The sequence below is a fragment of the Petromyzon marinus genome, chromosome 40 (genome assembly GCF_048934315.1).
Source record: "Petromyzon marinus isolate PM22_M1 ecotype Great Lakes invasive population chromosome 40, UKy_Petmar_22M1.pri1.0, whole genome shotgun sequence".
NCBI classification, from domain to species: Eukaryota; Metazoa; Chordata; class Hyperoartia; order Petromyzontiformes; family Petromyzontidae; genus Petromyzon; species Petromyzon marinus.
Genome location: NC_133706.1, coordinates 5,374,475 through 5,401,115, shown reverse-complemented (window position 1 = coordinate 5,401,115; position 26,641 = coordinate 5,374,475). Strand labels below are relative to the sequence as shown.

The 26,641-nt window shown below is 49.3% G+C and overlaps 1 protein-coding gene across 2 annotated transcripts; it reads left to right on the top strand.

The window, feature by feature from the left end:
* The first annotated feature begins 204 nt into the window (after positions 1 to 204).
* Positions 205 to 25,326, top strand: LOC116950685 (5-hydroxytryptamine receptor 1A-alpha-like). Of its 2 annotated transcripts, none has more exons than XM_032968642.2 (2): positions 205 to 2,837; positions 18,712 to 25,326. In XM_032968642.2, the coding sequence occupies exons 1-2, from the start codon at positions 1,803 to 1,805 to the stop codon at positions 19,045 to 19,047; spliced, it is 1,371 nt and encodes a 456-aa protein (XP_032824533.2). In that variant the 5' UTR covers positions 205 to 1,802; the 3' UTR covers positions 19,048 to 25,326. The 2 variants fall into 2 exon arrangements, with proteins under 2 accessions (XP_032824533.2, XP_032824534.2); XM_032968643.2 differs by having other exon boundaries at positions 205 to 2,851; positions 18,712 to 18,910.
* Positions 25,327 to 26,641: the final 1,315 nt, after the last annotated feature.

Here is a 26,641-nt window from a genome sequence, read left to right as displayed (position 1 = left end):
CCACAAGAAGACAAAGACAACCCCCCCACACCCCCCCCCCCCCCCAGTGCAGTCTGCTGGAGGCTGCAGTAACCTCTTAGCGAGTCGCAGCAGCAGCAGCAGCAGAGAAAACGCCGATACGAGTCGGGTTCTGTGGGCGGGGGGGGGGGGGGGGTATGGCCAGTACCACGCCCGACCGCCTTTGTTTCCCAGTGCCGAGATGTTCGCACCGCAACAGGTACTGTACCAATTTCCGGCTGAGTTGCCCTAGAGGACGCCAAGGACCCCTTCGGATATCACTCGCCGCTGATGTTCGCCACCGTTCGTCCTCACCACTCACAAACGTACGGACATACACACACACAAATATTACACACACCCACAAATATTACACACACAAATATTACACACACACACACAAATATTACACACACACACAAATATTACACACACAAATATTACACACCCACAAATATTGCACACACACAAATATTACACACACACAAATATTACACACACACCCACAAATATTACACACACACCCACAAATATTACACACACAAATATTACACACACAAATATTACACACACACACAAATATTACACACACAAATATTACACCCACACCCACAAATATTACACACACATTACACACACAAATATTACACACACACACGTGGACACGCACGCACACGTGCACACGGAGACACAACCACGCACACAACCACGCGCACAGAAACACGCGTACACGCAAAGACAAAGGTGCCCCGTGTAGCCGTAAGCACGCGTTGGGGCAAGGCACCTGTTAGCGAGCGCCTATCAATTCGGTGCGCGATGGCCAGCACCACACCCGCCCGCCTTTCCCTCCCCCGTGGCGATGTTTACACACCGCGCCAGGTACTCATTTGAGGCTGAGTCGACCTAGGGGAGGGCCCAGGACCGTTTCAGACAAATCGGCACGGGGGGTCGCCGGGATCGTAGAGCAAAAGCCCGCTAGCCACGACCCGACCGCTCCCCGCACACTCGCACTCACGCGCTCCGATAGCCCGCGCAGAGATCATTATCGGCGAGCAGAGAGGAGCACCTACAAGATAGGAGCGAGGAGAAACGCCTATTAGCTACACGCACACACTGACACACACTAGCACACACACGCACATCACACTGGCACACACACACACTGGCGCACACACGCACATCACACACACGCGCGCGCGCGCGCAGACACGCAGACAGACAAGGCGGCTAATAGAAAGTGCTTAGCTGAATGCTAAATCATATTGCGGCCAGCAAGTGTTAAGAAAGAGCTTTGTTCGGCCAGTGTGCCCACCAGTGAGCACGTGTAGACTGTAGGCTCTCAACAGTACACTGCAAGACGCGTGTTTACGCATTAATACGTGAGCGAGTGTGCGCGCGCTCTCCGCTTAATTGTACCCAACATAATGATAACATACACACCGCACACACGCACACGCGCATACTAATACCAGTTAATAGATGTGCATTAAACCTACCCACACGTATATATGCAGGCGCATCTTATGATACACACATCTTACAGCACACGCATGCCTTGCTGTGTCGCTGCACAGCTTTGCCTCGTGCATTCACACACGCGCCCACAGCGATCTTTGGTATCCGACTTAAACACATGACATTGTGTGTATGTATGTATATACTGCACGGTACATACGTACGTCTTGGGCATACGCGTGCGCACATCCCACGCGTACACAATCTACATACCTCACACAACACACACACACACCCATGCATACCTTTGACTACTCTTCCACTACAAGAGAGAACAGCGAACAGGAGCTATGAAAATCAGCTACCCTCTCAACCACTCCTCCTCCTCGTCGTCCTCCAGCCTGGGCTTCACCCTGGGATACATTGACACAGCAGCAGCAGCAGCCACTCAAAGCACCGACATCTCCCATCACCACCACCACCACCATCAGCCCGGGCCGTCGCTGCTCTACCAGACCGCGACCTCCTCGGCGCTGGGCGCCCTCATCGCCTGCTCCATCGCGGGCAACGCCTTCGTGCTCGCCGCCATCTACCTGGAGCGCTCCCTGCAGACCGTGGCCAACTACCTGATCGGCTCCCTGGCCGTCACGGACCTGCTGGTGTCCGTGCTGGTGCTTCCCGTGGCCGCGCTCTACCAGGTGCTGGGCCGCTGGACCTTGGGCCAGGCCGTGTGCGACGCCTTCATCGCGCTCGACGTTCTGTGCTGCACCTCCTCCATCCTGCATCTGTGCGCCATAGCGCTCGACCGCTACTGGGCCATCACGGACCCCGTGGACTACGTGAACAAGAGGACGCCCCGCCGAGCGGCGCTCATGATCGCCGTCACCTGGGCCGTGGGATTCTCCATCTCCATCCCGCCCGTGCTGGGATGGAGGCAGGCGGAGGACAGGGCCGACCGGGACGCCTGCAACATCAGCCAGCACCTGGGCTACACGATCTACTCCACCTTCGGCGCCTTCTACATCCCGTTGGTGCTCATGTTGGTGCTGTACGGGAAGATATTCGGCGCGGCCAGGTTCAGGATTCGCAGTACCATCAAGAGGTCACAGAAGAGACCTGCGGAGCCCACGGACGTGGTGGTGGTGGTGTCCACCACGCCGGTGGAGTCCCCCCAACAACTGGACGGCGTCAACGGCGGTGGACGGCCCGAGGAGTTGCCGGGGAAGGCAAAGCCCAGGTCGAATCCGGATCAGACGGTTCAGCAGCAGCAACAGCAGCATCTGCAGAAGCAGAGAAGCCTCAAGGATTCCATCAAGAAGTCCGTGACGGGCAAAGCGAGACACCAGAGCATCGCGTCCGACGGCGGATCAGAGAAACGTGGCAAGGTTGAGCAGTCTTTGTGCGTTCACGTTCCATCGTGCTCATGCATTTCACGCGCGTGTGCCGAGTGGCTGTGGAGTGGTTATCGCACTTCTGCTGAAAAAGCCGCCCACCCGAGTTCGATTGCCGCATCACGATCAACCTCGGTCGCGAATAATTGAGCGGTCTCCCCGACGTTAACTACTCAGCCTTAAATACAAACCTCGTACAGTGTTCAAGCCTACTGGGGATACAAAGGAGGCCGTGTATAACAATTGGCCACAACCACCCCTGTGGCGGCCTTCAAGGATGTTCGCTAACAGCTGAGTCGACCTAGGGGAGGCCCAACCCCGGTGCATCTATCACTTTCCATTGATATTACCCGCGGCTGGGAATTTAACTCAGGTAGCTGGGTTTGTAACGCACTGCGCTAACTACTGCACCACCGCTTCCCTTTGTCTTTGTTACACACAAAGACACGGAGGATCGTTGTCTTTGCGTTCATACGTGTGTGTTTGTGTCTACGTGTTCATATATAGGTCGATTAAGCCTCGAATGAGTTCCTGGTGCGCTGTGCAAACATCGCCACTCGGGAGACAAAGGCGGCCGGGCGTGGTGCTGGCCACCCACCCACCCCCTCGTGTCCTATGCCGACCTTCATAGGGTGCTCGCTAACAGCACTTTCCCCCGCAGTATGTTAAAGGCTATGCGGGACATCTGTGACCGTGTGCTCGTGCACACACGTGCGTTCATACAGGTGTGTGTTTGCTAATGACTGGGTGTCCAGTTACTCTGGGGAAACATCCTCATGAATGCGCGCACGATCTCATCTGATATCGGAAAGCAAAGCGTGCTTGAGCCTGTTGCTTTTTAGATGGTGGGAGACTGAAATGGGGAATACTTCGGCTTTGAGTAGGCTACGGCTGCGAGATGGCCAAGGATACACTAATCCAACCAGTGGATTATTTAATCCATCTGTGCGGAGCTTCGAGCGTTACCCACCCCGTGCATTGCGCGATGGGTTCTCCGTATTTCTTCTCACGCGAAACCAAAAACACTCATTCGGAGAATTGGCCAAACATCTCCAACGCAGCAGGACGCTCTTTAAAATACGGTCCGGATACTCCTGGGACATTCCTGAGTAAAGAGCATTTATTACACAGGCAAGAATAATGATTTATAATCATGCAATGCGCCCTAAACGCATTACAATGTACGTATGGTTATTTACTGCTTGTTATGATGGACGACACGCTAATTCATGGAATATCTGTGCTTGTGTTGAGCGAGACTTGTTTTGTCTGATAATTATGGTTCTTGGTAACCATCCACACACTATCCTTATTTTCCCAGGAAAGCCTCACTGTGTCTCAAGATTATTATAGTTTTTTTTTTTTATCAGGAGCATCCTGCCCTGGGATATCTGGCCAATCCAATGTACCCTTCGAGTGTTTTCCAGTTAATCTCCCACGTATTTGTCTCACGTTTTCATATATTTTTGTTACATCAACAAACAAAAAGGGTGCCTATCTATAAGCATATCAAATTGATGATCCAGCACTCCAAAGTTCGCTCCTGTCATTCGCTCATTGGCGACCAGTCGCCTCCTTATCGCTCTTCTATTGCGACTAGCACGGTTACCATTCGCATGAACGTCACTTGTCGATTCCCTCACCGATGTTGAGGACTCGTTCAAGCAAACACTGACAGCCTCGTCTCATTCACAGTGTTCACACTCACCACACTGCAGGTCACAACATCACACTCACCTACTCACTCACCACACTGCAGGTCACAACAACACACTCACCCACTCACTCACCCACTCACCACACTGCATGTCACAACAACACACTCACCCACTCACTCACTCACCACACTGCAGGTCACAACAACACACTCACCTACTCACCTACTCACTCACCACACTGCAGGTCACAACAACACACTCACCCACTCACTCACCACACTGCAGGTCACAACAACACACTCACCCACTCACTCACCCACTCACCACACTCGAGGTCACAACAACACACTCACTCACCCACTCACTCACCACACTGCAGGTCACAACAACACACTCACCCACTCACTCACTCACCACACTCGAGGTCACAACAACACACTCACTCACCCACTCACTCACCACACTGCAGGTAACAACAACACACTCAACCACCCACTCACTCACCACACTGCAGGTCACAACAACACACTCACCCACTCACTCACTCACCACACTCGAGGTCACAACAACACACTCACTCACCCACTCACTCACCACACTGCAGGTAACAACAACACACTCACTCACCCACTCACTCACCACACTGCAGGTCACAACAACACACTCACCTACTCACTCACTCACTCACCACACTGCAGGTAACAACAACACACTCAACCACCCACTCAACACACTGCAGGTCACAACAACACACTCACCCACTCACTCACCCACTCACCACACTCGAGGTCACAACAACACACTCACTCACCCACGCACTCACCACACTCGAGGCCACAACAACACACTCACTCACCCACTCACTCACTCACCACACTGTAGGTCACAACAACACACTCACCTACTCACTCACTCACCACACTGCAGGTAACAACAACACACTCACCCACTCACTCACTCACCACACTGTAGGTCACAACAACACACTCACCCACTAACTCACCCACTCACCACACTGCAGGTCACAACTACACACTCACCCACTCACCCACCCACTCACCACACTCGAGGTCACAACAACACACTCACTCACCCACTCACTGACCACACTGCAGGTCACAACAACACACTCACTCACCCACTCACTCACCACACTGCAGGTCACAACAACAACACACTCAACCACTCACTCACTCACCACACTGCAGGTCACAACAACACACTCACCCACACACTCACTCACCACACTGCAGGTCACAACAACAAACTCACCTACTCACTCACTCACTCACCACATTGGAGATCACAACAACACACTCATCCACCCACTCACTCACCACTCTACAGGTCACAACAACACACTCACCCACTCACCACTCTGCAGGTCACCACAACACACTCACTCACTCACCACACTGCAGGTCACAACAACACACTCACCTACTCACTCACTCACCACATTGGAGGTCACAACAACACACTCATCCACCCACTCACTCACCACACTGCAGGTCACAACAACACACTCATCCACCCACTCACTCACCACACTACAGGTCACAACAACACACTCATCCACCCACCCACTCACCACTCTGCAGGTCACAACAACACACTCACCCACTAACTCACTCACTCACCACACTGCAGGTCACAACAACACACTCACCTACTCACTCACTCACCACATTGGAGGTCACAACAACACACTCATCCACCCACTCACTCACCACACTGCAGGTCACAACAACACACTCATCCACCCACTCACTCACCACACTACAGGTCACAACAACACACTCATCCACCCACCCACTCACCACTCTGCAGGTCACAACAACACACTCACCCACTAACTCACTCACTCACCACACTGCAGATCACAACAACACACTCACCTACTCACTCACTCACTTACCACACTGCAGATCACAACACACTCACTCACTCACCCGCTCACCACACTGCAGGTCACAACAACACACTCAACCACTCACTCACTCACTCACCACACTGCAGGTCACACCAACACACTCAACCACTCACCCACTCATCACACTGCAGGTCACAGCAACACACTCACCCACTAACTCACCCACTCTCCACACTGCAGGTCACAACAACACACTCAACCACCCACTCACCACACTGCAGGTCACACCAACACACACACTCACCCACTCACTTACCACACTGCAGATCACAACAACACACTCACCTACTCACTTACTCACTCACCACACTGCAGGTCACAACAACACACTCACCCACTAACTCACCCAGTCATCACACTACAGGTCACACCAACACACTCACTCACCCACTCACTTACCACACTGCAGGTCACAACAACACACTCACCCACTCACTCACCCACTCACCACACTACAGGTCACAACAACACGCTCACCCACTAACCACACTGCAGGTCACAACAACACACTCACCCACTAACCACACTACAGGTCACAACAACACACTCACCCACCCACCCACTCACTAACCACACTGCAGGTCACAACAACACACTCACCCACCCACTCACCACACTGCAGGTCACACCACTTAAATCTCTCTCGGCGTTTATTTCCCCCACGCACGCGCTCAATTTTGCAATCCCGTCCTGTTATCCCTTTTCTCAAGGGTATTTAAACGCTCGCTGTTTGTTTCTGGCCGCTTGGCGTCTGTGATCGACATTCGTTTTTGTTTTTAAAACGAGTAGGCGACCCGTGGCTCTGCGATGTAAAATAATAGACAGCTGTCATGCCCACCGTCTTCTCAATGTCCTCTTGTCCTCGAAGCACGAACAGTAATCTGATCTTTTTTAGGTGAGAAAAAAACATGTCAAGCCACGTATATTGATGTTTTCGATATTCTCCAGGATTCTCATGAATATTTTGGTCGAAAAAATAGGATTCGTGGAAGCAAAGATTTCAAAAGTTAGAGCGATTTTAAATGAACCGCGTCAGCCTTCTGTACGAGTTGCTCAAGCCTCTTGCGTGTCGCTACCCGTTACTCGTTTCTCCGAACGTCCTCTCCTTCTTACACCGTTCCACTGCAATTAAAAAGGCTTGTTCGTTACACAGAGAATCCCGTGTAGCCAGCTACCCCGCTAGCTTCTGGTGGCGACGGCCCTACTGAGCAGCCACTCGCAACTGAGTTGATGTTGGGCTGATGGAGAGGATAGCACCAGCAAGCCAGATCGCTGATACACATAAGATGGAATTTATTGAGACGTAGATTGCATTTTTTAAGTCATAAAATTGTATTTATTGAGACATAGATTGTATTTATTGAGACGTATATCGTATTTATTGAAACGTATATTGTATTTATTGAGACGTAGATTGTATTCATTGAGACATAGATTGTATTTATTGAGACAGTTTATATTTATTGAGACATAGATTGTATTCATTTAATAGCAGCATCACATACTGTATCTCTAAAGCCGAGAAAGCTTGAGCCTGGACAGTGCATGGATGGTTGACCACCACGTAAATCAACCGGGGTGCTATCGGCTGCTTCACTGCTACATTGTCAGCAGAGGGCATTGCACCAACATTCATTGTTGTCCTGTTCTATGCTCCCCCGCCATCACCAATGTCGCACTAACCCAGCATGATGACGAGGTATCGTGGGGTCGAATCATTACCCCGCGTTACTGCATGGGGGAGGCCCCCATCCAGCAGCGGATTGACAAGAAGCCTGTGGGTGCGCGCGCGCACGTGAGCACGTGTGTGCGCGCGCACGTGCGCACGTGTGTGCGCGCGCACGTGCTCTCGTGTGTGCGCGCGCACGTGCTCTCGTAGTGTGCGCGCGCACGTGCTCACGTGTGTGCGCGCGCACGTGCTCTCGTCATACTACGCACGTGAAGCGAGAGAGGGCAACGTGCGTTCGTCCGTCGAACCTCTTTCGCACCGTACGTAGCCAACCGTGCTAATCGGAGGTGCGGGACGCGCTGTATGACGACTGACCATAAACACGGTGGGTGGTGGCGACTGGTAAGGTGTGGAGCAGTTAATTATTCGCGCGACGGAGGTTTTATCCGCCCCACGTGATGCGGCTGTGATTGCTCAGCATCAATGCTGCCCACGCGTGCCGCGGGTAGCGGCTAGGCCCTGCTGGTGCCATGCACGGAGTTGTGTTGAATTGTCACGAGATTTGTCTCGATCGGTAGGTAGCAGGCCGTTTGTAGGGAGACCGTCGTTGCCTTATATTTCCACAACGACCCCCACACCATCATTATGTTGTGTTCCGTATTCTAGGAGTTTCACATCGATCCAGGGACCCATGTCTACGAGAGGTCTCTGCCGAAAACGCATTCGGCAGTTTCTCAAGCAAGCATGACGCTGCTGATGAGACCTTGAATGTCGAAACCGGTCCGGAGATTTGCTTGTGTTAGAATAAAGTTTTGCTGCAATTATGCACGACTGATAGGATGTTTAACAGCAGCAACTTAAATATGATTTTTTTTATGTTCATAAACAATTCGTGTGGAGCCAGTGGTGAAAATTCCACATAGTGTACTTATACAATATTATCATCAGCAGTAGCGGCAGCATCATTATAATCAGCAGCAGCATTCGAGCCATCATCACCATGAACAGGAACAGCTTAAACAACATATCATCATTATCAGCAGCAGCTGCTGCTGCGACACGAGCAGCAAGAGTAGAGTTGTTAGCTTTGTTAATAATATTATCGTTATCAGCAGAACCTTCAACATTAGCTTCAGCATTATAAAGATTATTCCTCATTAGCAAAAGCAGCAACAGTAGCAGCACCAGTATGATGATAATCATCAGCTTCAATGTCATCATCGGCAGTTGTCTTTATTACGTATATCTGGTGCGGGATTATCATCATCATCAGTTTCCTCATCATCAGCTTCATGGCCAGCATAAGTAGCTGTGGCAGCAGCATTATCATTATAATCACACGTAGTATCATCACACGTAGTATCATCATAATACGTAGTATCATAATACGTAGTATCATTATCATCACACGTAGTATCATAATACGTAGTATCATCATAATACGTAGTATCATCATCATACGTAGTATCAGCATACGTAGTATCATTATCATCACACGTAGTATCATAATACGTAGTATCATCATAATACGCAGTATCATCATCATACGTAGTATCATTATCATCGCACGTAGTATCATTATCATCACACGTAGTATCATTATCATACATAGTATCATCAGCATACGTAGTATCATTATCATCACACGTAGTATCATCATACGTAGTATCATCATCACACGTAGTATTATAATACGTAGAATCATAATACATAGTATCATTATCATCACACGTAGTATCATCATCATCATACGTAGTATCATCATCATACGTAGTATCATTATCATCACACGTAGAATCATCATCATACGTAGTATCATCATCACACGTAGTATCATCATCATCATACGTATTATCATCATAATAGGTAGTATCATCATCATACGTAGTATCATCATCACACGTAGTATCATCATCACACGTATTATCATTATCATAATACGTATGATCATCATACGCGGCCATCATCAGTGATCAGCTTCATGAGCCAACAGCTTCATCGCCCATAACATCATCGTCGTCACAACCATGTGCACTGAGCAAAGTGACCTCCACTCATATTCCTAGTTCTTTCGGTAAAGTCACGTCGAAACAATAAAAAAAAATATTATTTTATTGTTTCCCTTCTACGTGACTTCACCGAAAGAACCAAGAATATGGATCCGTGCAGTCACGAAAGCTTTAAATAAAAATTTGACCTCCACTCGTTCAGTGTTTGTCAAAGTGGGTGTCAGGCGATCCATTTATAGATACCCCACTATAACGAGAGGGGGAAATTGCCCGAGAAAAACCAGCCCCTTGCAGGTGTCTCTCAGCAATCCCGACGTTCGTACAGCTCCCCTCTCGTGATCCCTGCTAGCACCATCGTTCTCTTCTGCCCCCTTCTAAGACGAAAATAAGAGGGTGGTTATAAACCAACTATAAATGGATCGCCCTGTATAATGATGAAAAATAAGAGGGTGGTTATAAACCAACTATAAATGGATCGCCCTGTATAATGATGGAAAATAAGAGGGTGGTTATAAACCAACTATAAATGGATCGCCCTGTATAATGATGGAAAATAAGAGGGTGGTTATAAACCAATGGGGTGTCTATAAATGGATCGCCCTGTATAATGATGGAACACACGGGGACAAACGGCAGTTCATGAAATGTCACGTGGTTTGGGGGAGTGGTGGGGGCATCACCGTTTGAGAATGTATTCCTTTTTCGATTTAAAGCTTTCGTGACTGCAAGGATTCATCTTGTTTGGTTCTTTCGGTAAAGTCACCACGTAGAATGAGAATAAAATAATAAAATAATATAATAAAATAACAATAAAATTCTCACGACGTTTCGGCCACAACACAAGCAGCCTTCTTCAGGTGAAAGAACAGAACTGTCGGGACGACAGAGCCTCATTGAAGCTGCTTGTGTTGTGGCCGAAACGTCGTGAGAATTTTATTGTTATTTTATTTTATTATTTTATTCTCATTCTACGCGACTTCACCGAAATAACCAAAGAAGATGCAATCCTTATTCTCGACTCCCGTTACGCGGTCTCGTTTGTGTCATTGGCTTTTGTTCCCGTTCGCCTCGACGTTAAATGGTAACCACATCGGAGGGAGACAGCAATGAGTGAGCACAGCGCTGTGATGGTGCGGGCATCTCGGGCACCGCGCTATTGGAAGCCAGCCAGTTTCAATTCCCGTCCGCAGTGACGACGACATAGACATTCTATCGAGCAACGGTACCAATTTTAACCTGAAAGAGATGGTTAAAGATTTCTGCAAGGAAGGCCCGAAAAGTTGGCCTCGGGATGAATACGATTAAATAAAGGAATAGGTTTTACCCTTTTAACTGGCACAAAAACTGACACCTTTATTCAAGGCATCATGTTTGCAATAACCACAACACAAGCAGTCAAAATACACCAGTGGAGACTAGGCTCTAAGAAAAGCCGTCTCGGGTGTGGACCAATCATATTCAAGGACAGTGCATATTATTATCAGAGTTGTCTTTTTTGTTTGCATTTTGACTGCTTGTGTTGTGGTTATTGCAAACATGATGCCTTGAATAAATGTGCCAGTTTTGTGCCAGTTAAAAGGGTAAAACCTATTCCTATATCTTGTTACTGGCAAAGGAGGTCTCATAATGTAAACGATTAAATAAGTTCACGTACGAAAAATGGGCAACTTTAATATCCGACCTCGCCCCGCCTTCACCAACCGGCACTGACCAGCGTGGTGAAGTATGGTCAACCGATCCCTATGACCATCAGGGCGGTGCATTGACACGTGATCGAGCCGTGGTGTGAGTGCAAGTAAGAATCTGCCGGCAACCGACGATGTGGTGCGTCGTTCCGCGCGCCCTCGTATTTTGCCGCGTTCACCTGAACTTGAATACGGCCACAATTTGCCAGGCCCGCTGTGAATTTCGCCGGAAACGAGAGAGCTCGCCCCGCGCGAACGCCGATCCTCGCCTCAATAAGTGCCAAGGTCACTTTGCGTCGGAGAGAATTGCGGATCGAACCGAAGCTATTCCCACCGGCAAACGCTGGGTAATTTAAGAGATGGCGACGTGGCTCAGGGGGATTATAACGACCGTGGTGGGAAACCCTGAGCCGGCAACGCAAGGAAGTCTGAGTTCGAATCTCGCTTTGAGCCGCCCGTGCGGCAATGCATGCATGTTGAACTTCTTTTGCGCCGTACATCGCCAGCCGTGCTAATCGGAGGTCAAAGCGCCCTTCTCCGTTGGTGGCCTTAAGCCAGTGATGGAAATCCCACGTGGCCAATGTTAAGCCCAGTTTGTACAACAGACGAGAATTTGTCGGACCGCGGGCCAAAAATTGCTGACATTCTGAGTTCGAATTCGCGTGTCAGCCGCACGAGATGAAACTGGCTTCTCGAGTTTTGAGAGACGATGGTCTCAGCCCAGTCGCCCCAATGGCGTGTACATGTATACATTTAATCACGAAGTTTGGTGAAGACTAAACATTATAATGCAGTGAGAAAATGTGTGCACATTTGTAACAGTTGCCATTATCCGGCGATGTCATCGAAGGGCGCTGTCAATTAAATTACACCAATAGCGCTGTTGGAGTGTGTAAATAATAATTAATAATTAATTCAGCCCCGTCTCAATCCACTGCTGGATGAAGGCCTTCCCATACCACGTGGGTGACGGCAATTTCTTGAACATACCCTTATCATACTTCACCACACTGGTCAGTGCGGGGTGGTGGTGGTGGTGAATCATAATTGATTAAGATATCATCTGCCACTGATGTTAGCCATGTCTGAGAATCGAACTTGGATCGCCGGGATTTCTTAGCGCAGTGCCCCTAACCGCTGCGCCACTACTCCACCCGTAGTTGTGATCTATCGTGACAAATAATGTAAACAAACAAGACATACAGCACTGTAAATTAAAACAGAATCTGAGCACAAAATACAAACATGACGTGACTGCAGTGGCAGTTGCGCTGTGGCGAATGAGTGCAAACAACATACACATCTAACAGCCTCCAATACTGCAGGGACATTGGCGTTATCTGCCGGTCTCCCACGGCGACGCAGTTGCGCAGGCTAATATTGATATATACTTTAAATTCAAATCACCTAGTGGTGCTTTTCTTTTTTTCGCTCTTGCACCTCAATTTTATTCCGATCGTGCTCGTGGTGTGACGCCGCAAGACGAACAGATTTCCATTCGGAGCTCGTGGGGCGAGAGGTTCAACATCGCCCGTGTGTCCGGGGGTAACGGTCCTGAAAGACGCTAACGTACAACTACTTCTGAAGTAGCTTGAACGGGACTCATCCACAATTTAACCGGAGCACCCGGCCACGAGTTCTAGATAGAGTGTGTTCTTCGCGTGTCAATCAAACACATTTATGTTTTATTGTCAGAGCTGAAATATATTCTAAATGAAGGTTTAAAAAAAAAAAACACACTCAACAAGTTTACTGATTTTCATGACGTGCAGACAGATTTCAAGTAAATTTCGTTTACCCGGCTAAGAACTCAAAAGACCAGGATGAGTCTCATTTGCAAGAGATACCTGGGTCGTAGGCAATGATTGCCGTGCGTATACTCCCAGCTGAGTAATTTGCGGCGTAATTTTCGAATTTGGCCAAACGTGGACCTCGACGCCGGCACACAGTGGGCCTATCCTTGCGAACGAAGTCACGGGGGGGGAGGGGGGAGTGGATCTTTAACGTCCGCTGTGGAGAAGAGAGAGCGCAGTGTTATTCTGGCTGCAACGCCCGCGCGGTATTAATCGGGGCGGCCGCTGGAGTTCGAACCACGAACCTCTGCAAACGAGCGGCGAACGGGTGGCGAGACCTGAGCCCCGTCACCCCACATTGGTGGCCAGGCTGAGACCACCGCTCACCACACCTTGACAACGAGGTTCGAGAAACAGCCGCCCATGGCCGGCAGAGACGTACAGCATCTAAATTATTGTAAAATACGATATGCCAATTAGGGTGCAATGTGTAATTGGTTTCTGAATTACACACATCGACGTAATTGGATAATTGGTATATAAAGTGCATGAGATAAGAGTCAATTGGTGATTTCTATCTCCACTACAATAATCCGTGAACTTGCAATCATAATGTTTCCACCGCTCTCTAAAATAATGCATTGCGGGTGACTGACACCTGCATGTGAAACCAGGCTCTCAGTAAAGCTGGCTCAGTGTCTCTGGCATGGCCATTCTGAGTCCCACTGAGCCACCCCATGACCTCAACTTGGAAGCCAGTTTATGTATGTACTGTATGTATCAATCTTGATTTTCTAGCTTTCGTGACTGCAGGAATTCATACTCTTTGGTTCTTTCGGTGAAGTCACGTAGATAGAAAAAACAATCGATGGGGAAGACAGTCTTCAGGTGAAGACCGTCTTCACCTGAAGATGGTTGTTTGGTTGGCGATCGAAACGTCGTGATCTATAATTTTTCCTACCGACGTGACTTTACCGAAAGAACTGAAGAGTGCTGTATGTTTAACTCTTTTCGCACCGTACGTAGACAAACGTGCTAATCGGAGGTGCGACCTGCAGTGTGGCGGGTGAGTGAGTTATTGGGCGAGTGATTGGGTGAGTGGGTGAGTGATTGGGCGAGTGATTGGGTGAGTGGGTGAGTGATTGGGCGGGTGAGAGATTGGGCGAGTGATTGGGTGAGTGGGTGAGTGATTGGGCGGGTGAGAGATTGGGCGAGTGATTGGGTGAGTGATTGGGCAGGTGAGTGATTGGGCGAGTGATTGGGTGAGTGGGTGAGTGATTGGGTGGGTGAGAGATTGGGCGAGTGATTGGGTGAGTGGGTGAGTGATTGGGCGGTTGAGAAATTGGGCGAGTGATTGGGTGAGTGATTGGGCAGGTGAGTGATTGGGCGAGTGATTTGGTGAGTGGGTGAGTGATTTGGTGGGTGAGATATTGGGCGAGTGAGTGGGTGAGTGATTGGGCGGGTGAGTGATTGGGCGAGTGATTGGGTGAGTGGGTGAGTGATTGGGTGGGTGAGAGATTGCGCGAGTGATTGGGTGAGTGATTGGGCGGGTGAGAGATTGGGCGAGTGATTGGGTGAGTGGGTGAGTGATTGGGCGGGTGAGTGATTGGGTGAGTGGGTGAGTGATTGGGCGGGTGAGTGATTAGGTAAGTGGGTGAGTGATTGGGCGAGTGATTGGGTGAGTGGGTGAGTGATTGGGCGGGTGAGTGATTGGGTGAGTGTGTGAGTTATTGGGCGAGTTATTGGGTGAGTGGGTGAGTGATTGGGCGGGTGAGTGATTGGGTGAGTGTGTGAGTGATTGGGCGAGTGATTGGGTGAGTGGGTGAGTGATTGGGCGAGTGATTGAGTGAGTGAGTGATTGGGTGAGTAGGTGAGTGATTAGGTGAGTAGGTGAGTGGGTGAGTGATTGGGTGAGTGGGTGAGTAATTGGGCGAGTGATTGGGTGAGTGGGTGAGTGATTGGGCGGGTGAGAGATTGGGCGAGTGATTGGGTGAGTGGGTGAGTGATTGGGCAGGTGAGTGATTGGGCAGGTGAGTGATTGGGCGAGTGATTGGGTGAGTGATTTGGTGGGTGAGAGATTGGGCGAGTGAGTGGGTGAGTGATTGGGCGGGTGAGTGATTGGGCGAGTGAGTGGGTGAGTGATTGGGCGGGTGAGTGATTGGGCGAGTGATTGGGTGAATGGGTGAGTGATTGGGCGGGTGAGAGATTGGGCGAGTGATTGGGTGAGTGGGTGAGTGATTGGGCGGGTTAGTGATTGGGTGAGTGGGTGAGTGATTGGGCGAGTGATTGGGTGAGTGGGTGAGTGATTGGCGGGTGAGTGATTGGGTGAGTGTGTGAGTGATTGGGCGAGTGATTGGGTGAGTGGGTGAGTGATTGGGCGGGTGAGAGATTGGGCGAGTGATTGGGTGAGTAGGTAAGTGGGTGAGGGATTGGGTGAGTAGGTGAGTGGGTGAGTGATTGGGTGATTGGGTGAGTGATTGGGCGAGTGATTGGGTGAGTGATTGAGTTAGTGATTGGGTGAGTGGGTGAGTGTTTGGGTGAGTAGGTGAGTGGGTGAGTGTGCTGTTGTGTGCACATTTATGCGGGCGGGGGCGGGGGGGGGATGTGGCAGCAGTGGTTAGCGGTGTTCAATTCTAAGCTCGGTGACCCGAGTTTCATTCCCCGTCGCGGCCAATTTCAAAAGCAAGTAAAATACCTCAACCCAAACCTGGCTGATGCCCTTCTTCACCATGCCACACTTACCAGCGTGGTGAAGTATGGTCAAACAATACCCCACGATTGACAAAGCATGAGGAGGCCTTTACTCAGCGGCGGAATGACGAGGCCCTTCATATTATTGCTTATGTTTGCTACTCAATACTTGCTAATGGAAAACAGGTCAATCGTCAATTCCTATCTGCTCATGCGACAACCTTTTAAAATGTCCCAATGTGTTCAAGGTCCCACAGTGTAAAATGTGACCTCCAAACTACAGGTCGGTCAATAGTTCTCTCCCCTCCCTGTCCGCTCTGCAAGAGGGCCAATTTCTGAAACGTCAGCCTACTGTATGGCACACGACGATGCACCGATTCGTCAGTTTCGTTGGAGAGGTTCGCGGTTCGAGGCGAGGGGCCATCCCGGTTAATACCGCGGGAGACTAAAACCTTCAAATGCTTTGCTCTCTCTGCATCACAGGGGAGGTTGGTTTTCCTCAAAGGGCCATCATATCTCGTAGTTTCTAAGTATAGCTCCTTTGCAGAAGCGAGCCCAACGAAGTAGCTTATCATCATGTGGACATTTGTAGCAGCCAAATACTCGAAAACGCATGTGGATTTTAAACGTGGAGGGAAAACCCGGAGGACCCGGAAAAAAATCCACGCAAACACGGGGAGAACACGCAAACTCCAAATATACAGCAGCAGGCGTCAGCCTCGGGATCGAACCCACGATCCCCCGTGTACCAGGCGAGGAATTTAAAAACTCACCATCGTTTGTGCTGGCGTCATGCTCTAAATTTTCCACATTTCTTAAACAACCGTAGCCCAAGAAGATGCAATGCCTGACAGGTACGACCGCTGGAGAGATGGAGCGTTGAAGTCTACTCCTACGGGGAGACAGATGGACGGCTGCATCAAGACGCCGCGGAAGATGTCAACGGCTTGAAGAAGCCTTCGTCCAGATGGATGAATCATGGCTGAAGATGATGAAGATAGGACCTTTGCCTCAGCTACTGTAAGGTTATATCATAAGGTTACAGACACCACTTTCACAGCTAGAGAATCGCTCGAGGGGTGAAAGTGATTTCCTAGTGGCGATGATCGACGTGAAGCTTTGAACTTCGAGCGGTTTGACGAGCGAGACAAATAGTTCTCGCGGGCAGAGATTTGTAGCCTTGGGACACCGACGATGTTGGCGATGAACGGTGATGGACCCGAGTGCACTGCACTTCTCACGGGGACCGTGTCGAGAAACACCACAGCTTCAACGAGGCCACTGTCCGGACGTGGATTTTCATAACCCGAGCCTCCCGTAATGCACGAGCGCGCGCGTGCGTACGTGCGTTGTGATCACTGTGTAGCTTTTTGTTCGCGGTTGTGTCACCGCTGTGTGCCTCTGCGATGCGTTTTGGTTTTATTTTTTTTTCCGGGATCTCAGGTTTTTCTCGCCGCATTTCAAAATCAACATGGCCGTTTGGATTATTTGACTGCTAGAAACTTCCACGTGATGATAAGGCCACTTCATTGAGCTATCAATTTGTGGCCAGTTCGCTTCTGAAAAAGAGCTACATAGCTCAGTGGGCCTTACCTGGTAAAATTTAATTTAAAAAAATAGTTTAGTTTTTTTAGTTCTAGTTTAATCATAACTGCAGCCGTCCATCTGTCTCCCGCATACGAGCATATTTTAACGCTCCATCTACGCAATGGTCGTTGCCTGTCGGGCGTTTTACCTCATTGGGCTATGATTGTTTAATAAATGTGCCAAATTTAGAGCATGACGCCAGCACAAACGACGGTGAGGTTTTTAATTCCTCGCCTGATACACAGGAGTACGTGGGTTCGATCCCGACCCTGACGCCTACTGCTGTATATTTGGAGTTCTCCCTGGGTTCACGTGAATTTTTCTCCGGGTCCTCCACTTTTTCCCTCCACATTTAGAATCAAATTTCCACGTGATAAGCCACTCTGTTGAGCTATCATTTGTGGCCAGGTCGCTACTGAAAAATAGCTATAAAGCTCAGTTGGCCTTACCCCATAAATTTTCAAAAAATTGTTTAGTTTTTCAGTTTTAATTTATCAAAAAGTAATAACTTGCACCTCGCCTTAAAAATACACACACACTCCTCCTTTGTCGGTTCTCTTACACAACCCCGCGCATCGATGCAGTTGACGGTTGGGACTCCAAATCCCGATCGCATCCTCGCGTCGCCCCGCTCGAACGTGGACGGCCGCGTGCCACTTGCGTGATGCATTCTCCGCGCTCGTGTGCCCGTGTAACGACGTGAGCCGGGGTAACGCTCGCGAACGGACGCGCGGCTGCAAACCGCCCAACGTGCGGAGCGACTTCGAGCGCGCGTCCGAGTGAGAGAGGAGAGAGGGAGAGGGGGGGCCGTGAGTCGTGCCGTGCGTGTCTCTCGCCCCGCAGCAATCCCGGCGCGAGACCATCCGCTCGGAGGATCTGGGCGACGAGGCGGTGAGGAGGGCGGTCGTGGCCAAGGAGCGCAAGGCGGTCAAGACTCTGGGTATCATCATGGGCTCGTTCGTGCTCTGCTGGCTGCCCTTCTTCGTCGTGGCGCTGGTGGTGCCGTTCTGCGGACCGCCCTGCAAGCTGCCGCAGATCCTCATAGCCCTCATCACGTGGCTCGGCTACTCCAACTCCCTGCTCAACCCCTTCATCTACGCCTACTTCAATCGGGACTTCCAGAACGCCTTCAAGAAGATCGCCAGGTGCAGGTGCTGCAGAGGGAGAGGCAGGTGCTGAAGTGGCCTGGTGGGGTGTGGGGGCTGCTCAGGGTGGTTCTTGATGACCGTGTCGGAGACATTGAGTTTGAATCTGGGCTGAACCCCACCCATGATTAAACTCGGTTCTTGTAAGTGTAGGGAGTTGATGATCTCACCACGGTCACCAGCGACTGGAGTCGAACTCAAAAGTGTTTCCCTGCTCTAAAGAGTAATGGGACAGCGCTCACCTCCACTGGTGCTCCTAAGCGAGCGATGGAAACCCCGCAATTGAATACTGAACGGGAACCGTTGACAGCCTCCTTTTCGAACCTGGATTTCAGCCACCCGTGAACTGAACCGGCTTCTCAAGTGTCACAACGCGGCGGCCTTGACTCGCCCACCGATGACTCGAGCAAACGCGAAGATCTCTCCGGACGTCTCACGAGCAATCCAGCAGCACTCTTCTCCGTTGGTTGGCAGTGAGCCACAGTCACGTAGTGTAGGCCAGTCTCTTTGTGGGACCATTATTAAACAGCGAGCAAGAACGGCTGATATCCTGTGTTCAAATCTGGGTTGAAACCCAGCGGTGATTAAGCCGGAGTTCTCACGTGCAAGCCGGTTTGCTTGGTCGGTCTCAGCCCGGTCACCGGTGACTTAGAAAAATATAAAGAAGAAGAAAAAAACATCACTGTGGCAGCACCCATTTCTGCTGGTGGCCAAGAGTGAGTGGTGGAAATTCCATGTTCTACACTTGAGCACTGACCCAGCTCCGCTGAGATTCTGGCCTTTTAATCTTTGATTTCCGCTGCCCCGTCATTAACCCCAATTCCCAAGCGTGACGAGTTGATGGTATTAGCCAGGTCGCCAGTGTGACTGCACACAAAAAGCTCCTTCATGTCAAATGTCATCTTTCAATGAATTCAGTGAAACCCAGTTATGGAAGCTGACGTGCATAATCTCACGTTGGGGGGGGGGGAGGGGGCTAACCAAGCAGGGAAACGCTCTCTACGCACCGTGATTACAGGAAGAAGGTGAAGTGCTGATTGGTTGGGACACTCGAGTCATGGAGAAATTCTGATAATGAACGAGCAGGAAAAAAAATATTGACTTTATGAATCCAGCCAGAAAAAAAAGGCCTCGCTGAATCTCAAGGCCCTCTTTCACGAGGGTCCTGAATTGAGTCGTTTGGTCGTTTTCTAATGAGTCATTTTGCATGTGGAAAGAAAAGTGCAGATTCAAGGCGATGACACTAAAAAGACCACACGGACAGGTTCACAATAATCCGGCTCGCTGTCCTACCATCTCGCGAACATCACTGCAGCCCGGTGGGTTTGGGGGACTCACAGCTCGTGATCATCTCCGCGTGATCCACAAACCCTACCTCTGAAGTGATGAAACGCAAGGTGTCACCCACGCACCTGGCCTGTTACAATATTCTGTGCCGCTTTCTGCGTTTGGCTGATTTTGCGCTGTGCGTTGGATCCGATTTCCTGAGGTTTCTGTTTCTCTCTGCTCAGTCCATTGCATTAGGAATGGACCACCGTAGTTTGGATGGATTCCTCTTGCCAATAACATCTGGCAACGCAGCAGCATTTGTTCAACAAGCCTGACCGCTGATAAGAACCTTGAAAATGCTACAGTATTTGCTCGTTTAAACAAATGCTGCTTCATAATGTGTCTGGAAAAACCAATCGGTTAATGGACTAAGACATAAGTGTTTTTTTTTTATATTTATACGTTTAAAGTTTCTTTTGTTAAACAGGTGAGAAACTCAAGAGAACAGAATTAGTCTAATTTGCAAGAGTGACCTGGGCCATCGGTTTGCCAACATGGGGCGATGATTTAAATTGTATCATCCCAATTGTGTAATTCGCGGTGCAATTTACGAACGTCACAGATTTGGAGCCCGAGGCTGAGACCACGCAGTGGCCTCGCTCGCGCGAATAAAGTCGGGAGATCTTTGGGGCCGTCCATAAATGACGTCACGCACCTGGGGGGGGGGGGTCAGACATTTGTGACGCCGTGTGACGAAGGGGGGGGGGGTCAAAAATCGTCCAAAATCGCGTGACGTCATTTATGGACGGCCCCTTTAACGTTCACAGTGCCACAGTGCGACACGGAAGGACGAAAAGCGGTCCGGAGTTTTCTTGCTTAAGCAGATGCGCGCGGGTCATGTCGGTCTGCAAAGCCGAGGGGCCGACGGACCGAACAATGTTCGGTCCTTACATGCGGAGGCACGGAACGGAGTTGTTATTTTGTTTGCTCCTACGGTATTTGCTTCCGAGTTTTAAAGGTTTTTGCCCGATTGCGGAGACGTCGGCGATGGGTGACGACGGAACGTCATAAATTTTTATTTAAAGCTTTCGTGACTGCAGTAATTCATATTCTTAGCTCTTTCGGTAAAGTCACGTTGAAGGGAAACAATAAAATAATAAAATAGATATAAAAAATTCTCACGACGTTTCAACCATAACGTCGTGAGAATTTTTTTATTGTTTCATATATTTTTATTATTATTTTATTGTTTCCCTTCAACGTGACTTCACCGAAAGAGCTAAGAAGACGAACGTCACGTTCGCTTTAACAAGGAGACGCGGCTCGAAGGGCACAAACGCAGCCGTTGTCCCGGTGTTGCACGTGCCGATGCCGTGGGTGCGCTGAGTCGACGGTCCTTGCGCTGGACTTGCGGTCCAGAGTGCTCGCCGGTTCTGTCTCCTGGCGCCGAAGCTGAAACAATGCCGCGGGTTTCTCTTATCGACCCGTGCCCACCGTCGCAACGGGCTCTGCCCACCCAGTCGGGTTTAAATGGCTTCACCGGAGTTAAATTTGACCGGCGTGTCGCGTGCGGTGGGGTAAAGTGTGGGTACCCCTAACTCTTCAAAGACGTATGGCCATGCGTGAAAGAGTAGGCCAAAATGCCCTAGGAGAGGGGAACTCTCTAGAGCTCTCTCTCTCTCTCTCTGGACACTAGGGGTGAATTTGCTCCATTCTAGAGCAGCGTTGTTCATTGTAAGGCCCCGCGGGTCACAGATGGGCCCTGGTGGCACTTTTGTGCGGCCCCTGTCAATTCACACAGAGTGAAGTCGCCCCCCCCATCATCATCATTATCGTCGTCATCGTGCTGATGTCAAACCCAGCAATGGTTTCAAACGCGTGGCGGACCCCAAACTGACGATGTCTCATCGGCGAACGTGACCCCCCCCTCCTTCCCTGAAAATTAGCACGGTTGGCTACGTAGGGCGTCAAAGAAGTTCAACATACATACATACATACAAGACATGACAGGGCTGCACCTTTACCTCTGTACACTGGCCGCTACCACGTGCCCACCAACTGACCGACATCGGTTCCACGCTGGGTGAATGAGGAAGAGAAGTTGGAAGTGAGACGTCAAACACGAAACATCTCACCAGGGGTGGTGGTGGTGGCGCAGTGGAGCTGAGATAGCTGCGCCACGTTAGGCGGTTACGTGGTCCTACAGCAGCTGCTGCTGCTGCAGCTGCTGCAGCTGCTGCTTCTACAGCTGCTGCAGCAGCTGCTGTGTTGGCAGTGGTGCACCATTATAGGCAACAACAACAACAATTCGACACGTTCGTCAACAACGCTATGACCCTAGTTGGCGACGTTTCGGACAATAGCGCTTCTTCATAGAACATAAATAGAGGGCGGTAGAAAGACGAATTGAATAACAATCGTTGGAGACTGCACTGGTTTACACTATGGGGGCTTTCTGGGAATTACATTTTTCTTTGCTGATGACCAGTTTATAAATTGATGTATGAATAGCCAGCAACACCTATGAAGACCGGCGCGGCATATTAGGGGGTGAGTGGCCAGCACCACGCCCGGCCGCCTTTGTCTCCCCAGTGGCGATATTTACACAGCACACCAGGTACTCATTTGAGGCTAAGTCAACCTAGGGGAGACCCATGACTGGTTCAGATAATCGTCAATGGTGCTGGACGTGAATGGGAATCGAATTCGGGTCGCCAGGCTTGTAGCGCAACGCGCTAACCACTGCGCCACCACTCCGCACAATCAAAAACCTACACAGTGGTAGCGACATAGAGACGCAGACACGATGTTACATCGCGGGAGGGATCAAAGGACCATTGCCCAAAACGTCGCCTATTATTTATATCAAGGCCGTAGCCATGGAGTCAACATCGAGGGGGACCAAATCAAAAATCTTTAAATATTCACGAACACATGGGATAGACTTTTGATTTATTATTAACAACAATGTCTAATAGTGTATATTGTATTACATTGCTGTTTTTTTCTTTTTTACCTTTTCTTGTTTCATTGTATGTAATGGCAGAGATTAGGGATGAATAAAGTACAACCATAACCACAATAGTATAAACAGAAATATATTTTATAGCAATATATTGGGGGGGGGACATTTTGAACATATTTGAATATATTGGATTTTTTGGGGGGGGGGGATGTGTCCCCCCAAATATATATAAAAATTACGGCCTTGATTTATATATATAATTGTAAGGCCACTGTGTTATTGACAAATCTGTTGAGATTCGTCGTTAATCAACGTTCGGCTTACGGAGCCTTGTCGTGGCGATAACCCAGCGTGTCGCCAGGAGCCGTGAATTGAGAGATGATTTTTATTTGTGTTTACACAAGTACATTATAGCTGCCGCATTGCTCCGGGCCGATATTGCTCTGGTAATGAAATAAATCGACAACACGGTATAGTTATTTTGGTTGCACCTTTTCTCCAAGTCGGTTCTACGTGAGCGGTGCCCAGGCTCGGTGGTCCAGTCGGCAGAGCCATCGACTCACAAGCAGAAGGAAGGTTCCAGCTGGACGCTAATGGGTTATTTTTTTCATCTTCTTACCTTTAAGTATCTGGAAATTCACCAGATTTGGCTCAAACGAGGCCGACTGTGCCGACGAGACGCTGTGTCGAACCCGCTCCAGATTTGTGCTCGTGATGAACCAACGCTGATTACATTAGAAGGCCACGTGGGTAATGGGGAGTGTAAAAAAATATATATCTTAAATATTTTACGTGAACAGATATGTGAAGTCGGTGCAGTGTCTGCTTATTTATTTTCTATAAATATAAAAACAGAGTAGGTGGTCCATGTGTTGCCAGAGGAGAGTCAGGGTCTAAACTAGTCAAATCCGTTGGTTTGGCAAAGCCGCACAGCAAGCAAGCTGTATGTACGCAATTGTCATCTAAATTACACACCTCAACGTAATCGGGTAATTGGCATCTAAACTGCATGAAACAAGAGTCAGTTGGTGATTTGTATCTCGGCTGCAATAATCCGTCAACGTGTAATGAGAGTGTACTTCACCGCTCTCGAAAATAATAAATTGCCGTTGCCTCGCAAACCTGGACGCGAACCCAGGCTCTCAGTAAAGCTGGCTCAGGGTCTATTGGCACGGCCACTACGAGTCCCACTGAGCCACTTCGTGACCCCAACTTGTCAACCACTTTATGTATGTACGTATGTCTGTTGAACCTCTTTCGCACCGTACGTAGCCAACCGCGCTCATCGGAGCTTGCAGTGAAACACAGAGCCTCCTTTGCGATCGCCTAATCGCGCGAGCATTTAAATCGAGTTCGTTATTCACGTATTTCCGTCCCCCCCCCCCCCCCCTCCCTGGACATTCCCTCCGTTGGCATTGTAACTCACCTGGATGTGCGAGGCTGCTTCTAGCCGAATGACGGCGCATGCCCACGTGGATGACCGACGCCTTCATTTCTACCGAGCAACACACGAGACATCTGGCAGTGGTGGGTGGCGGGGGAGAAGCGATGGATACGTGTGATGGCGACAGTGCTATTGGCGTTTCCTTGATATTTAATTATACATTTGTATTTTGAGGAAAGGACAACAAAAACGAAGCAACGTCATTCGTGACGAACGGTGTGTGTGTGGGGCCTTCAAAGATGACGTTTCGAGCCGTGGCTCTTCTTCGTGGCACATGCAGCTGTGTTTTTTGTCGTCTGTGCTTTTGCACCACCGCCAACCCGCGCAGTATCACCAAACAATTTGTGTTATTCGGTGATACTGCGTTGGCGTTGGCGCAAAAGTACAGCAAATACAAACTCAACAAATTCGTCAACATTTGTCTACATATATGGCTATGAATAGTCACCTGATTATATATATGAAACGGTAATAATATTAATAGGCGATGTTTCAGACAATGGCCCTTCTTCATGGCACATAGGCCAGAGAGACGGATTGAATAATCATGTTTGGAGATGTGCGCTTTTCACCATGAGCTGTACACTTTAAGAATGTTTCCAAACGACCAATCTAAAATTGGCTTTGAATAATCACCTCGTATGATTGTGTGTGTTGTTCTTATCCGTTTAAGGCAGTAGGTGTTATTTACCAATGTGTTGAGTTTTGGCGTATGGATTATGATCACCTTATGGGCATTCATTGGCAATGTAGCCGGAATTGTAATGTAACATAGCCAATATAGCCGTACACGTACACAATTATTTTGTAATTTAAAACTTAAAGAAAATTCATTTACAATATTTATTTGTTTACAGTCCAGCGATTTCCATTGATTCTCCACTCCCCTACCCATCCACCTTTGCCAAACAACACCGACCAGCGTGGTGAAGTATGGTCAAGTAACCAGACAACACCGACCAGCGTGGTAAAGCATGTCGGGAGGCCATCATCCAGCAGTGGATCGAGAAACGGGCTGTGCACACACATTCTTCACGAAGTGCAAGGCACACGTTCGCAGTTAAGCGCGATATGAGTAATTGATTAAAATAAGATTTTTGCACTCAGCGTGCATGCATACAAATCGCGCGTGTTAGAATTATTTATGAAATTACGGAAATTAATTATTTATGCAAATGTTACCTCTCGGCTGATAGTGCTAAAGGGACGGAACAAACTACGCTCCAGAAGCTCGGGTCTCTCGTAGAAGCCCTCCTCCAGCCAACCTGAACTCTTTCTCCTCTGCCACCGCTCATAGTCCCGGGAAAAAAACTTCCCCCGGAACTTCGTGCTGTTCACCCCCCCCCCCCACCCTGTTCAAGCTCTTCGATCCAAGACCTTCATTTTCACCACTTACAACTGTGACTGCTTCTCTCTCTCACTCTCTACGAAGTAAATGTCCACTGCTTCTCGACACCGCCTTGAGACGCGGTCAAATTTATACCCCAAATACGTCCAAACTTAATTTAAAAAAAAATTAAGCTATTTTTTATTTTACCAGGTAAGGTCCGCTGAGCTATGTTGTTCTTTTTCAGATGCGACCTGGCCATCACGTGATAGCTCAACGAAGTGGCTGATGAAATTTATAGCAGCCAAATACTCTAAACGCGTGACTTGATTCTAAATGTGGAGGGAAAAGACGGAGGACCCGGAGAAAAATCCGCACGACCATGGAGAGAGACAGAACACGCACACTTCAAATATACAGCAGCAGGTGTCAGGGTCGGGATCGAACCCACGACCTCCTGCGTACCAGGCGAGGGAAGTTAACAACTCCTAGCCACCGTGATGATGATGAGAGAGAGAGACACGCAAACTCAAAATATACAGCAGCAGGCGTCAGAGTCGGGATCGAACCCACGACCTCCTGCACACCAGGCGAGGTAGTTAACATCTCCTAGCCACAGCGAT